General features: G+C 42.1%; 1 protein-coding gene across 1 annotated transcript; it reads left to right on the forward strand.

Moving 5' to 3' along the window:
• Positions 1 to 334: 334 nt before the first annotated feature.
• On the forward strand, positions 335 to 16,195 carry LOC115193678 (coiled-coil domain-containing protein 6-like). Its single transcript, XM_029752564.1, has 9 exons — positions 335 to 664; positions 1,739 to 1,888; positions 3,243 to 3,371; positions 6,217 to 6,320; positions 6,552 to 6,712; positions 8,432 to 8,588; positions 8,822 to 8,922; positions 11,628 to 11,749; positions 15,253 to 16,195. Exons 1-9 carry the CDS (start codon positions 410 to 412, stop codon positions 15,439 to 15,441), a joined length of 1,368 nt encoding a protein of 455 aa, XP_029608424.1. The 5' UTR covers positions 335 to 409; the 3' UTR covers positions 15,442 to 16,195.
• The last annotated feature ends 394 nt before the right edge of the window (positions 16,196 to 16,589 follow it).

The raw sequence follows: 16,589 nt of genomic DNA on the forward strand, positions 1-16,589 counted from the left end.
TTCTCTGTGAAGTGCGCGTGTGCAGTAACTAAATTCTCCTTTGCACTTCTTGCAATTAAAAAAAAAATTGTCAAGGGATCACGTCTACAAAACGTAGTGTGCTCTGTTCGTAACATATTTTAGTTTTGCGAACAGAAACTGTATTGAAATCGGGCTTTTGTTCGATTTCAATACAGACACTCGGTCCAGTTCCATCTCGCTCCATTCTCTCTCACTGCCGGCTACTGGGCTTCGTCTCCTCGCCATATTTGGTGGGGAGTGGAAATTCCATACGGATACTTCAGATTTATACATCCGGTGAAACATCTTGCTCCATGTTCTGTCTTTGGTCACACCACACCGAATGTTCGTAGGCTGATGCACTACAAACACTGCAGCTCCCGTCTTCTCCACACTGTCGCACACAGCCATGGCGGACAGTGCAAGCGAGAGCGACACTGACGGAGCAGGGAGTAGCTCGGTTACCCCGATGTCATCCTCAGCCTCAAATTCGAGCAAGCCGGGAGTAGTCATTTCACAGTTTCGATTAGAGGAGTTAACGAACAGACTAGCCTCACTACAACAAGAGAACAAAGTTCTTAAAATTGAGCTAGAGACGTTCAAACTCAAGTGCAAGGCGCTACAGGAGGAGAATAGGGACCTGCGTAAAGCTAGCGTCACCATTGTGAGTAACTTGTTTTTTTGTTGTTGATTAGCCTAGCTAGCTAGCTGACATTAAACAAATGCATATAGACACGTACGCTGAACGTCCGAATTTGCAGCTAGGTTAACAAACTAATGTTAATTAACTAACTAGTAGCGAAATAAAGGCAACGGACGTAGCTATCCATGTTAAGAAGCTAGCATTAGTTAGCTTAGAGAGCTAGCGTAGCTAGATGGTTAACTAGCTAGCCTAAATGTTAGCTAGCCCGTTATGTTTTGGTGTTGCTAGCTAGTTAGCCAATGCCAGGTTCATTTGCTAACACCAGTCGATCCATTTGAACAGTCAGTGGTGACCAAGAAGTTGACGTTTGTATCAAACGTTAGTTAACAATTTCTTTATTTTTTATTCACTGAATCCTCTGCTGAGGCTTGGTGTTTCCGTTGTTTTTGTGCTTAACTTTACAGCTAACCCTTGACACAACAGTTGAATTTATAATAGATCATTACATACAGTAGCTACGTAGCCTAGTTCAACAACACCTACTCTGCCTGTACAATGCATCGGTATGACTGGCATGGTTTTGATTTTCTTTCTCCTTGTTCCCCTGTTTTGCGCCTGCCACCACCTCCTTTTCTGTCTCTTATTTCGTCGCTATGACCTATTGACAGTAAAAAAAAAAAATTAAATTGCTCGTTCCTCACTCCTTCAGTTACTGTAATGGGCTACAGCTTGAGTCATTGATGGGGGGCGGACTAACTGCTTCCTCTCCAGCTGACACAGACCTTCAATGCAGCAAACCTGCACCGTGTTATTCCTTGTTTTTGCACAGATGCTACTGCAGTCAATTAACAGTCTTTAACAATAGGAATACCATATTTTAGCACAGAGACAGCTGTGAGCTCTGCCGAGCAGTGTGGTAGAGGTTGACATTAGATTGGCAATGACAAATCACTTCATATGATGCCATTGTTACCCATTCCAACATTTTTGAAGCATCTCTTAACACAATTAAGACATGTTTTATTCTGTGAGCCATCTTGCTGTGAGTGCTGCACTCATCTTTTCTGTAAATGTTACCTTCCTCTGTGACTGCAGCAAGCCAGGGCTGAGCAGGAGGAAGAGTTCATCAGCAACACCCTGTTCAAGAAGATCCAGGCTCTGCAGAAGGAGAAGGAGACCCTCGCTGTCAACTATGAGAAAGAGGAGGAATTTCTCACAAATGAACTGTCAAGAAAACTCATGCAAGTAAGTGACAGCCGAAAGAGAACTGGCTCTTGGGCACTAGACTTATGCCAAGTATTTGTCGCAGAGTGAAAATGTAAGGAATTGTGTTTGGGGTGGAGCGCATAACAGCAGTAATGGTTCTTGCCTTAAGTATTTTATTAACTGACTTCATTGCGACCCTAAATTACTCTTGACTGACTCCTCCTATTCCTTGGTTAGGCTATTTGGTCTCTCTTGCAACTGACCCACATGTGGCCCCGTGGCAAGTATGAGCTGTTGACCTTTTGTAGAACTGACTAATGGTTTGATGTGAGAAGAATGAATCTCACTGGACCACTCATGTGTTTTACCAGACCCTTGTTAAAGGTCAAACAGTCTGGAGGCTATTGTTATTGGTCCTGTTCCCTAACATGAAACAGACCTACTTCTGCTCCTATTTTTTAGTGTCAACAGACACTCCTTAGCGTAAAATGGTAGTTGTGGTAGTCATGTCTGTGGTAAGGAGCCACTTCTGTAAACATGGAGACATGCCTGACATACTTTTTCTTGTAAAATGTATTCTAAGGCACCAGGCTAGAACAACGCTAATGTGAATCTGTACTGGAAACCCTGTTCCACAACACCCCAGGCTTCAACAGTAAATGGTTAATAGTATTAGTATTTTCAGTGCTATAGGCTACTACTACTACTATAAGGAGTGGGCCACCTATACCCTAGATGTCCTGTATCCACCTTCAGACACAGGTCTCTGTGGCGCTGCCCATTTCTAAACTGTTGTGAGGCTTCATAAATTGTTTATCTTCAAACAAAACTCTTAGCTCTTGTCAGTAAGATGGTATGCATAGCAGTTAAATACCAGAGGGGTTTTGGCTAATTTAAGAGAATGTTAACACTTGATGTGGCCTGAAGCTGTTGATCATCTCTGAGAATGTTGGTTGCACAACTCCAGTCTGTTGTGGTGTTTCTATAACCGTCTGTGCCCCGAGAACAGAGGAACGTGAGCTTAGACTGTCAAAATGAACTCTAGCATGCAACTAAAATAGCTGAACCCCCTCTTTCTTAATTGTCCTATGTTTTATTTTTGATCTGATGATTAGTCAGTGCTAGGTATTAGTCACTATCGTCTCATTTTTAACAAGCTATGAGCCACACCCTTTTTATTGGTAGATGGCCAAATGTGGTTGCTTTTGGCAATATCTTGCTGCACCGCCGCCATTTCACAACACATTCTTCTCCAGATCACAATCATTTTAGAGACAAGCAGCACCAACCTATTGCCACCGCTATAAAAAAAGATCTATCAACATCTAACCACAGTGCTTTAATGCAAATCTTTTCATTAGTTTCTAAGTCACATTGATTTCTGCTCCCACAGTTACAACATGAGAAAGCTGAGTTGGAACAGCACTTGGAGCAGGAGCAGGAGTTCCAGGTCAACAAACTGATGAAGAAGATTAAAAAAATGGAGAATGACACTATATCAAAGCAGCTCACCTTGGAGCAGGTACAGTGACATAATGACACTATGTGAAATGACATTGACAGTGTCTGAATACCCATACTTGCATTCTAAATAGTAGGCTTGGGCGGTATCCAGATTGGCACAAGGTCAGTATGAAGGTATGACAATCTGGCACTGAACACAAGGGGTGCTATTTTCAAACCCCACCGAGCCCCTGTAATCCAAAGGTTAGCAATGGTAACAAGTACATGTAAAATCCTATAGAGAATGCGAACTAAATGTTAACGATCTCCTCGCAAACATTTTATAGTCTCTGACCTAAACTAATGCAGGACAGACATCCCAGCTCAGAAAGTTATACAAGTAACTCAAAATTGCTACACAGTTTTCTGCATGCACAAAACAAATATTAAACAGCAAGGCTCTTGATTCAGAAGGGTTTTCTCTGCTGTTACCAAGCAAAGCTTGATTTTGGAAGACGCTAAATGTGAATATTTGTTGCTACTTTTTAAGTAAATACCTGTAATTAACTTGTGCAATACATTAGGAGATAAAGATCACGTTCTTCATTTCACCCATCACATCATTTAATTATGAAGCTTACCCGTAGTCCCATGTTTGTTTACAAGCGCAAAACTACGAGAGACCCAGTCACTCACATGTGATCTAGTTACAGTATGGAATTCACAACTAAATGTTTGCCAGCTAGAGGCCTTATCACTATTAAGTTAACTGTCTTAAATGTGCTAAATGCTCTGCAGTTGTGCGTTTGGTTTGCTAATTTAGTAGGTAGCTAGCTATCTAGCTAAGTGGTTAGCCTCTACAGGATCGCCCCCCCCCCGCAGGACAGTTGCGCTAATGTGATTAGCATGACGTAAGTAACAAGATCATTTCCCAGGACATAGACATGTCTTGGGCAGAAAGCTTAAATTCTTGTTAATCTAACTGCACTGTCCAATTTACAGTAGCTATTAGAATGAAAATATACCATGATATTGTTTGAGTGCAGAACAAAACTTTTATCACGGCAGCTGGTTTGATACATTCACCTCTAAAGGTTAATAATATACTTACATTCAATAATCATGCTTTTATTTGTCATCCTGAGTGTCCCAGAGATATAAATGTACCATAGTTTTGTTTGATAAAATAAATTTTTATTTTCAAATGTAAGAACTGGATTCTACAGCTTGAACCCCTGCGGTGTCTCTAACCCCTGCTGTCTTCTCGCTATATGTTCTATATAGTTCTGTACTTGAAAATGTATCCATTCGGCACATTTGGGCAGACTTGATACATTTTGAACAGTAACGCAATGGTTTGCACGTACACTGCTGCCATCTGTTGGCCAAAATCTAAATTACTCCTGGAGTCCAAAGTCATATAATGGCTTTTCTTTTGCATTTCAAAGATGATGGAACAAAAAAAAGAGAGCGCATATTTTTTGATATTTTTTGTATTATCTTTTACCAGATCTAATGTGTTATATTCTCCTACATTAATTTCACATTTCCACAAACTTCGGAGTGTTTCCTTTCAAATGTTATCAAGAATATGCATATCCTTGCTTCAGGTCCTGAGCTACAGGTTTGGGTTTGACATTTTAGGTGAAAATTGCAACAACAAAAAATACATTTAAAAGGGTCAGATCATTGAGAGAGAACTTCAAAGAAATGTAAATAGCGCCAATAATGTTAACTATATTAAACAAAAATATAAACCCAACGTGCAACAATTTCAAAAATGTTACAAAGTTACAGTTCAGATAAAGAAATCAGTCAGTTGAAATAAACGTATTTGGCCATAATCTATTGATTTCACGTGACTGGGCAGGGGCACAGCCATGGGTAGGCCTTGGGAGATGGGCCCACCCACTGGGGAGCCAGGCCGGGCAATCAGAATATGTTTTTCCCCACAAAAGGGCTTTATTACAGACAGAAATACTCCTCAGTTTCATCAGCTGTCCGGGTGGCTGGTCTCAGACGTTTCTACAGGTGAAGAAGCTGCTTGTGGCGGTACTGGGCTGGCGTGGTTACACTTGCACGGTGTGCGGTTGTGAGGCCGGTTGGACATACTGCTAAATTCTTTAAAATGAAGTTGGAGGTGGCTTATGGTAGAGAAATGAACATTAACTTCTGGCAACAGCTCTGGTGGACATTCCTGCAGCCAGCATGCAAGTTGCACGCTCCCTCATCTTGAGACATCTGTGGCCTTTTATTGTCCCCAGTACAAGGTGTACCTGTGTAATGATCATGCTGTTTAATCTGCTTGTTGATATGGCAAACCTGTCAGGTGGGTGGATTATCCTGGCAAAGGAGAAATGCTCACTAACAGAGTTGTAAACAACATTTGAGAGAAATCAAATGTTTGTGCCCATGTAACATATTATCTCAGCTCATGAAACATGGGACCAACACTTTACGTGTTGCGTTTATATTTCTGTTCAGTATAGTAGATAATTTTTTTTCGCCGTATTTAACAACTGTTGTTAATCAGGTATGGTGACGCGCTGTACCAAAATTAACAAATGGTGGGAATCAACGTAATTGCACATTAGATGACGCATGCTTAGTATGGATGAGCTTAGTATGTTAATATTTTTTGGTTACTGCATTTGATTTTACTTAACAGTACGTTCTAAATAGTATGTAGTACCATTAGTACACAGTATGCAGTTTTAGTAAGTGGTAGGCAAGACAGATGTCAGAGACAGCAATTGTCTTGGTGCAGCTGAGTCTCTCCTGAGGACATCATGTCGGCACTCCCACTTAAGGGCATGTGCATTACCATGATGGAGTGTAGAATTGTGTGTGGGTGCGCATTTATTTGTGGAAGGTAAGATGTTTTCAAGCTGAATATCTCTTTGCTGTGTTCCCTTTGTTTCCAGCTAAGGCGTGAGAAGATTGACCTCGAAAACACATTAGAGCAAGAACAAGAGGCTCTTGTCAATAGACTGTGGAAGCGCATGGACAAATTGGAGGCAGAGAAAAGGTAGTCTTTTTTGTTCTGTAGCAACCATATTCTTTAAGAGTAGTATGTTTAGATCTAGAAAAACCTAGGTGCTGGAGTCTGGGAATGGTTGAAACTAAACAAAATGAACCTTCACACTGTTGTATGCTCTCTATTGATTCTCTTTATTAGGACAGTAGGAATAACCTATACAATGGTAAAAGGCTGACTTTTCCCTGTGTTGATTCATTGGAGCTCACTTGTCTTTGACAGAATCCTCCAGGAGAAGTTGGACCAGCCTGTGTCTGCTCCTCCCTCCCCCAGGGATGTTTCCATGGAGATTGACTCTCCGGAGAACATGATGCGGCATATCCGCTTCCTGAAGGACGAAGTGGAGAGGCTGAAGAAGAGCCTCCGTACCACCGAGCTGCAGCGTGAGTTTCAAAGGCTAATGGTCAACAGTGAATTTATCATGACGTGACCTGGTTACGTAGAACCCATAAAACTAGATACAGTAGTCTGCCACAATTCGGAAAAGATTTGGTGCCCAAGGAGGCTTTCATATGGCTTTGCTGTAGATTTACAGTCAATTATTTTAACTCATGTGTTTTGTTCAGATTTCGGAGTGTTTAATAGTCACATGGACATGGTTGCAGATGTGATTGCAGGGTACAGTAAAAATCTTAGCTCCAACATGCAGGTCTAAGTTAAATAAAATAATGAAAATGGTCGTAAAAAAACAATAGAAATAGCACTATATAACTGTAACCATGATGAATAAATAAATATCCATTGGGGTGGAGGCAGAGTAGACTTGAGGGGGTGGGGGGAATGACCATTGAGGGGGTGTGGGGACCAAGTGAAATAAAACATTATTAACAACTGAAACAGTGATGAATGTCGTTGGGGTGGGGGCAGAGTAAAAGTCTGTTGGGTGGGGGGAACATGTCCGTAGGGGGAACATGTCCGTAGGGGGAACATGTCCGTAGGGGGAACATGTCCGTAGGGGGAGTAGCGGGTGGAGCTGGTGGCTACTGGTGACTATTCAGCAGCCTGATGGTCTGAGGGTAGAAACTATTGGCCAGTCTTCCAGTTGACATGATGCTCCTGTACTGCCCGTGTCTTAGTGATGGCGGTGGAGTTGCCGTACCATGTGATCTTAGAACAACAGTGGTAGTGGGTCACGGTAGAGTGCTCCTCTTTACAGATGCATGTTCAATTTGGGAACGATGGTCATATTATCACTCAAACAAATGTGAACACGCAAAGTTTCACCCTCAGACCAAACACGCACTCACATTTCCAACGGCAGGTTCCCAGTAGACCATAATCAAGCTCTTTTTCAATCCCTCAATATTATCTCTGTGCAGATCTGTCATTTCTTCTCAAATATCCTTAACTTTCTCAGTGAAACCTAACTCTGTTTTAGTAGTTAACTGGTCCAGTTCAGCCAGAGTCTCGAAAATCCTAGACCTAGGCCAACGGCATGGAACATTGTTTACATTGTGGGAGGCAACCTGTTGGCCTAGGACAGGGGTCAGCAACAGGCCAAAACTGGCCAGCGAGTGATCTTGTCGCAATGAAATCAATGTATGAAATACAATCTATTTTTGGGCATAGTTGTGGTAAATTTTCCATGTGCAGATTATTATAATTGTGTTCTGGCCCCCTGACCATTCGCTCTGACAAATATCGGCCCGTGGCTGAATCTATTTGCATACCCCTGGCTTAGGGCAGTGTTTTCCCAACTCCAGTCCTTGAGTATCCGCAACAGTACACCATTTTGTTTTAGCCCTGGGCAAGCACACCTAATTCAACTTGTCAACTAATCATCAGGCAACAGCAACAAATGTGTGCTGTTGAGGAACACTGGCGTAGGGAGACGAGTTCAGCAGAAGGCTGCTCTGTTTATATATTTGGCCACCAGAGGGAGCTGTCATATCAATCTATTCTGTCTAAAGCTCTTGGACCAAAATACTAACAAGTTGATGAAATCATGGACTTAAATACCAGAAACCTCTGTCATTAGAGACCAGACTTTACCTATTATATTTAGGTGCAATAGAAAAATACATTGTTGTGTTATGACTCGTTGTTGTGTAATGGTGTTGCATTGGTTTTTGATGAAACTTGATTTGTCCGTCCCCTCCCAGACACAGAGAAGCGGGCCCAGTACATTGAGGAGGAGCGACACATGCGTGAGGAGAACATCCGTCTGCAGAGGAAGCTGCAGAGAGAGATGGAGCGCCGCGAAGCCCTGTGTAGACAGCTGTCTGAGAGCGAGTCCAGTCTGGAGATGGACGACGAGAGGTAGACATGAAACCACAACCCACAAAACCCTCTGGTCCAACTTCACCATCTCCAACCAATGTTTAGTCTCTGCTCCACTGTCAGCCATGCAAAACCAACCATCCAATAAGCAACCCCACCCCACACTCTCACTTCCTTTCTGTTTCAGACAGCAAATCGTTGCTCAAGGGATTTGGGAGTGATATTTAGAGACAGAAGTTAATTGTCTAAACTATGGTCTTTTCACCCTTCAGGTACTTCAATGAGATGTCAGCTCAAGGCCTGCGAGCACGGACAGTGTCCAGTCCCATACCATACACTCCTTCCCCCAGCTCCAGCCGACCCATATCACCTGGTAGGGTATAGTTACAGGAAGTACATGGCCCATGTCCAACACCTCATAACCACTACACTCTGTTTTATGAATATCAATTATGTCACTGGGTGAAGGAAGAGGAAGGTCCACATCCAAAAAGAGCACCTTTGACTCTGTTGTGTATTGTAATATGAGTAGATGTATTCCGTTAATCATTAAGTAACATTGTATCTAGCTGTGTCTCTGGAACACTCTGTTACAGGTTGATAGATCCTTACTGATAATTGGGTGAATTTAAGGTCCCCTTGGTACAAGTCCTGTTTCGGTTGCAAGGTCTCTGCTTGTTTTGAACGTCGGGTCAACAGGAATATCAAAATATTAAATCTATTAAGTTCAATTGTAAACCGATTCAGGCAGCACATGGCTTATCCCCTGAAATTAAATTACATTTACAGTGCTTTCGGAAAGTATTCATACCCCTTCACTTATTCCACATTTTGTTACGTTACAGCCTTATTCTAAAATGGACAAAAAAGTAAAATTAAATAATTATCATCAGTCTCCACACAATACCCCATAATGACAAAGCGAAAACGGGTTTGTAGAATTTTTTTACAAATGTATTCGTAATAAAAAACACTTATTTACATAAGTATTCAGGGTCTTTGCTATGAGACTCGAAATAGAGTTCAGGTGCATCCTGTTTCCATTGATCATCCTTGAGATGTTTCTACAACTTGATTGGAGTCCACCTGTAGTAAATTTAATTGATTGTAAATTATTTAGAAGGCACACGCCTGTCTATTTAAGGTCCCACAGGTGACAGTGCATGTCAGAGCAAAAACCAAGCCATCAGGTCGAAGGAATTGTCCGTAGAGCTCCGAGACAGGATTATGTCGAGGAACAGATCTGGGAAAGGGTACTAAAAAGGTTCTGCAGCATTGAAGGTCCCCAAGAACACAGTGGCCTCCATCAGTCTTAAATGGAAGAAGTTTGGAACCACCAAGACTCTTCTTAGAGCTGGCTGCCAGTCCAAACTGAGCAATCGGGGGGAAAAGGGCCTTGGCCAGAGAAGTGACCAAGAACCCGATGGTTACTCCGACCGAGCTCCAGAGTTCCTCTGTGGAGATAGGATAAACTTCCAGAAGGACAACCATCTCTGCAGCACTCTACCAATCAGGCCTTTTTGGTAGAGTGACCAGACAGAAGCCACTCCTCCTTAAAAGGCACATGACAGCCCGCTTGGAGTTTGCCAAAAGGCACCTAAAGGACTCTCAGAACATGTGAAACAAGATTTTCTGGTCGGATGAAACCAAGATCGAACCCTTTGGCCTGAATGCCAAGCGTTACGTCTTGAGGAACCTGGCACCATCCCTATGCTGAAGCATGGTGGTGGCAGAATCATGCTGTGGGGATGTTTTTCAGAGTCAGGGACTGGGAGACTAGTCAGGATCGAGAGATAGATGAACCTCAGCAAAGTACAGATGGATCCTTGTTGAAAACCTGCTCCAGAGCACTCAGGACCTCAGACTGGGGTGAAGGTTCGCCTTTCAACAGGACAACGACCCTAAGCACACAGCCAAGACAATGCAGGAGTGGCTTCGGGACAAGTCTCTGAATGTCCTTGAGTGGCCCAGCCAGAGCCTGGACTTGAACCCAATCGAACATCTCTGGAGAGACCTGAAAATAGCTGTGTGAAGCTCCCCATCCAACCTGATAAGAGCTTAAGAGGATCTGCAGAGAAGAATGGGAGAAACTCTCCAAATATAGGTGTGCCAAGCTTGTAGCGTCATACCCAAGAAGACTGGAGGATGTAATCGCTGCCAAAGGTGCTTCAACAAAGTACTGAGTAAATGGTCTAAATACTTATGTAAATGTGATATTTCAGTTTGACATTTTTTATAATTTATTTAAAAATGTATCTATTTTTGCTTTGTCATTATTGGGTATTTTGTGTAGATTGAGTTAAAAAAAAAAATGTTTTAATCCATTTTAGAATAAGGCTGTAACGTAACAAAATGTGGAAAAAGTCTAGGGGTTTGAATACTTTCCGAATGCACTGTATATCCCTAACCACATTGTTTTCCCTGAAAATGACAGACATTTCTTGACAGTTTCCAAAGTTAATACCAATTGAAGGAGAGTCTGTTTCGGTGACATCCTTTGCCAGCAGCAAGTTCCTTTGAGTGATCCTCCTAGCACATCCTGTTATGCAGAAAGAGATCCTGCAACTAGGGCTGGGTGACATAGCCAAAATATCATGTCACAATATTTTTAAATGTTTATGCTATTTTATGTTTCTGAATATTACAAGTTTTAAACATGTTTTATGATTAGTGCTTGACCCTAGAATGGAAACAAGTGATTTTAATGGCCTTTTTTAATTTTTATTCTGATGGTTGTCTACTCAACCTAACTAGGACAACTGACAGTGAAGTAGTCCAATTTTGTATAACTTTTCATTTAATTTAGCACTGTATCAAAACATTGTTATAGGCGGTATTGTAAAAATCCATACCGGTATTCACAAAATATCGCCCAGCCCTACCTGCAACACACAGGTGCCGTATTCATCACACCTCCTAAGCAACCGTGGTTTACGTTATCAGATGGAGTTGAAGGAAATCATGTGTAGCTAAGGCTGTAACGTAACAAAATGTGGAAAAAGTCAAGGGGTCTGAATACTTTCCAAATGCACTGTAAAACACATTGCAAACTCAATAACGTTTTCTCCTCTCCTCCAGGTCTGTCGTACGGCAGTCACACAGTTGGGTTCACTCCCCCGGCCACCCTGTCCAGAGCCGCCATCGCTCACTTCAACGCCCCCGCCCTGCACGTCCATGGAAGTGCCTCCCACGCCGTAGCGGTAAGTCTGTGCCGCACCTATCAAGACAAGCAATGGACATCTGAATCAGTTTGGTTTAATTTACAGTGCACTTAATAGTGCTATTTAAGTGTCTTGTGAGATGTTAATCTAACTCCTAACAGGCACTACACTGGGGCATCGCTAAAGCAGGATATTTTTTTTTTTTAAGCGTTACTTTTGGGCAGAGCAAGCAGAGGGTGAGCCACTTTATCCTATTGTTCTCGGTTGGGAGCTGCTCGTTGACATCCTGAAAATGGAACCAGATTGTAATTTTCCGCTTGCGCTGCTTATGCCTTAGGTTTCATTGAAATGAATAGGAGCGTCTCACGGTCGGCAAGTTACGCATCTAGTGTAGCAGATCGGTTAGGGTGTTCTGTAGTGAATAGACCTAGTGTTTGGCTAGGGTGTTGATCAGGATTGTGAGCAGTACTGCTGGTTATTTGGTGCCTCGGGATACATTCATCTTCAGTATCAGATTATTTCTCATGGATTTACCATGACACCGCCAAGAAAATAAATGGGGTTGAAGTGTAGATGGATGAATACCAGTTGTCCTCTAAAATGGCTCAATGGCACTAACCCAAAATGCCCCGACTGGATATCATGGGAGTGTACATTGATCCGTGCTGAGATGTAGCGTTAGTTGATCTCCTACCAACAACATGGAGGGCTTGGAGTATGTGGCCCATTAATCTTTATGTTGTGTTTATCTAATCTGGATCACATTGTCATTTGTTTGCTCCTGTGTCAGTCATTTGACATAACTAGCCTGTATGGTATTCAACATGACTATATGAATCAAATGAGGTCTAAATGATCGGCATATAGAATTTTGCCCAACTAGCACCATTGTGCTTGTATTGCGAAACCTATTTAATACACCTATGATGGACCATGTAGACGCTCTCAAGTCCATTGATAAGGTAGTAGAATGCTCTTGATTTATACTGAACAAAAATATAATTGGAACATGCAACTATTGCATAGATTTTTACTGAGTTACAGTTCATATGAGGAAATCGGTCAATTTAAATAAATAAATAAATTAGGCCCTAATCTATGGATTTCACATGACATGGAATACAGATATACATCTGTTGGTCACAGATACCTTTAAACAATGGGCCTCGCAATGGGCCTCAGGATCTCATGGTATGGATAAAATGCAATTGTGTTCGCAGCTTATACCTGCCCATACCATAACCCCACAGCCACCGTGGGGGACTCTGTTTACAACGTTGACTTAAGCAAACCACTCGCCCACACAACGCCATACGGTTGTGAGGCCGGTTGGACCTACTGCCAAATTCTCTAAAAGTATGGAGGCGGCTTATGGTAGAGAAATTAACATTAAGTTCTCTGGCAACAGCTCTGGTGGACGTTCCTGTAGTCAGCATGCCAATTGCACGCTCCCTCAACTTGAGGCATTGTGTTGTGTGACAAAACTGCACATTTTAGTGACCTTTTATAGTCCCCAGCACAAGCTGCACCTGTGTAATGATCATGCTGTTTAATCAGCTTTTTGATATGACACACCTGTTAGGTGGATGGATTATATTGGTAAAGGAGACATTTTCACTAATTGGGATATAAACACATTTGTCCACAAAATGTAAGACAAACTTTTTGTGAGTATGGAACATTTCTACTATCTTTAATTTCAGCTCATGAAACATGGGACCAACACTTTACATGTTGTGTTTTTATATTTTTGTTCAGTGTAGTATATTTCAGTTCCATAGCCTATATGCCCAAAGATGACCTTTTCTCATACCATTGGTAACAATCTTGTGGGACCTCCCTGCCTGTCTTTAAGTGTCCTTCCAGTGCCTGTGTTAAACTGAGCAGGTCCTCTCCCAGTGCCAGAAGGACCTGTGTGTGTCTGCCGTTCCATCTCTCTCATTACCACAGGCTTTAGGACGTTCCGTTCCCTCGCACCTCCCTATGCAGGTCACTATGCCCTATTTGTTCCATTGCTGCACAGACAGACCTGGGAGCAGGCTAGAGCAATATGGATTATTCATTGCAAATGGACACTAAAATATACAAATGTTCTGAGTAGGAGACTGAGTAGAACATCTTGTGATTACATCAGTGACTTTCTGCTGCTGACGCCTCCCGGTTCAATGTCAACATTGTCTCTGTAGAGTGAAGCCATTCCCTGTGGTTATGGAGACGGTTTAACCAACGTTGTTTCCATGTGTCTGACTGGCTGCTGGGAGGAGACACAGGAGTTCACCGTCCTCTCATCAGGTACCAGGAACACCCTGGGGTTGAAACCAGTTTCAGCTCAGTCAAGGCTCAGAGAGATTACTCTGAACTGAAGACTGAAATTAGTTTTTGGTTTCCTTGCGATCGCCCATAGGAAAAGGGACAAGCGCTCTTATTTTTTTCCTGTGTGTTTCCATGGTAACACTGAGTGCTCCAGGGATGAGTATGTCAGCGTGTGCCTCTGAAGTGTGTTAGTTTCTGGGTGGCAGCCGTCATTACGAAGACCCTAGAGCTCATTAGCACTAAGTGGTGGTGACTGGGAGCTTCAGGCCAGCCACCCGGACACTCATCAAAGCCAGAGTCTGTTCACCAGCTATTCGCCAGCACTTTGAATTTGTTTGACTCGCCAATGCTCACACAAGAGGGTTACTGTTTACGGAAAAGGATTTGATGGTGTTCGATTTCAAATACTGTAAAACTTCAATTAATATCCCAGGAGTTGATTTGCTTTAAATCTCTGAACACAACAGGTGCTTCTTTTAGACTGGCTGCTATTTCCTTCACACACACAGCTTTTGCTCATTTTCATAGTTAATTGTTTAATTCCAGCATTCACTTCTAGCATTTTAATAACACAGTGAAGGAAATTCGATTTTTTTCAGTTGATACACTGTCACGTTTCTTTTGTCTTAGTATGCCTTTGTTTTTAAGAATAAAATACAAAACTTTCCCTTGACACAATAATTATTAGATTGAGGGGTTGGGTTAAATGCGGAAGACACATTTCAGTTGAAGGCATTCAGTTGTACAACTGACTAGGTATCCCCCTTTCCCTTATTCTCTCTTGACTTTACATTTTCAGCAGTTCTTACTTTAGCCACTAGAGGGCAATCAGCCACTTTCTGGGGGTCTGTACTCCCGAAGTTGACTGTTTGTGCTTACAAGTTAGCTAGCAATTCTCTAGCAGTTTCTTACTGGCGATTTAAAAACAGATGTTTTGAGTCATTACTAAATGAATTAATGTAACAAATCAATCATTAAACCTCGTAAACGTGTCATGGTAACTTCGTTAACAATTCATTTAGACCCAGCGTATATTTTAAACAGGTTTTGATCATTTGATATGTGTGCCGTTGCCCAGCTATTAAAAGGGATAGGCGGCTATTTGAGACTGCGCTTTTAATTGAAGTTTTTTGGTACAAGCTTTTGAGAAGGGGATATTTTGAAAGAGAATTGACTTAACTGAGAATGTTTCTCACCTCCACCTGTCTTCCCTCTTTTCTTCAAAACAGAGGCCCTCCCCGAGAAGAAGCAACAGCCCTGACAAATTCAAACGTCCGACACCACCACCCTCCCCTAATACACACTCAGGGGCGCAGCCTCTGCACCCACTCCCCCCGCCGGCCCAGCCGATGGTCCAGTCCATGTCCTCTCCGGCAGCTATGTCGCAGCATGCAGCGCATCCCCCCTCCCAGCCTTAACATGTGTGCTATTTCATGCTACGCTACTTCGACAACCTGGGAGTTGAAACCCAACAGAGCAAGTTTCTATGAGCTGGCAGAAGACCTGAAGCAACACAGGACGTTCTATGAGGAATTGACTGACTTTAACAGCGCTTCTGGGATTTGTAGGCCCATATCTGTTCACCTTGTCTTGTACATTTGTTTTTTGCTTAAAACTGTCGCCGATTGGAATTGTTATTGTGGCGCTGACGACCAACACGTATGGTAACAACGTCTGTAGTGATGTTTGTGGGCAGGGTGTGTTGGATCCCTTCCATGTCTACAATACCACATTTCAACTGCATTAATGTGCCCCCCTGTTTAAAAGCAACTTGAGCAGTTGCATCCCAGTAAGAATTGCTTAAGTCAGATGTATTGTATCCCAGACATGATCAGCGAGAGCTAGCGCAAATATATGTTTAGTTTTTTTCCTGAAAGAATTTTAATGCCACACTGCTCGTCAAAAAAAGAACCACAACAAGGAAGATGGACACTGGTACATAAATAGGCAACATTTATCTGTGGTTTGAGGTGTTAAAATGTATGTAGTCATGTACTCGTTTCTGTCTCTCTCGCTCTCATGTAGTTCTAGAAGCTTCTATCATCTCTGTGGATATTCCTCGTCAGAAAACAACATAATGCTCTTTACACTAAGTATACTGCTATAACATTCTAAATGAATGGTACTGTTGAACTACATTTCTATGTATGATTAAAAGCTCTCGAAGATTTATTCTGATTTGAGTGTGTTTGTTTTGCACAATATGTGGCATCTCTTGACTGTTCATGTTTTACTGGAGGTTGTTGTGTGACAGTGTATACAGGTAACTGCCAAAATAATGGAAGTGCTTGAGTAAATTAGGAATACAAAGTATATTGAAAGAGGGTGCTTCTGCATAGGTTTGGTTCCTGAATTTAATTAGGCAATTAACATCCTATCATGCATAGGGTCATGTATAAAAATGCTGGGTAGGCCATCATTTTGACTACCATGGCTATTTATTTATTTATTTATTTCACCTTTATTTAACCAGGTAGGCAAGTTGAGAACAAGTTCTCATTTACAATTGTGACCTGGCTAAGATAAAGCAAAGCTGTTTGACACACACAGCAACACAGTTAGACAT

The sequence above is a fragment of the Salmo trutta genome, chromosome 5 (assembly GCF_901001165.1).
Source record: "Salmo trutta chromosome 5, fSalTru1.1, whole genome shotgun sequence".
Lineage (NCBI taxonomy): Eukaryota > Metazoa > Chordata > Actinopteri > Salmoniformes > Salmonidae > Salmo > Salmo trutta.

Excerpts from the sequence above, each read along its gene's own strand:
- LOC115193678 (XM_029752564.1), top strand. The coding sequence starts at position 410 with ATGGCGGACAGTGCAAGCGAGAGCGACACTGACGGAGCAGGGAGTAGC. Across the intron at positions 6,321-6,551 it reads AAATTGGAGGCAGAGAAAAG|AATCCTCCAGGAGAAGTTGG; the intron begins GTAGTCTTTTTT and ends TGTCTTTGACAG. Across the intron at positions 11,750-15,252 it reads GTGCCTCCCACGCCGTAGCG|AGGCCCTCCCCGAGAAGAAG; the intron begins GTAAGTCTGTGC and ends TCTTCAAAACAG.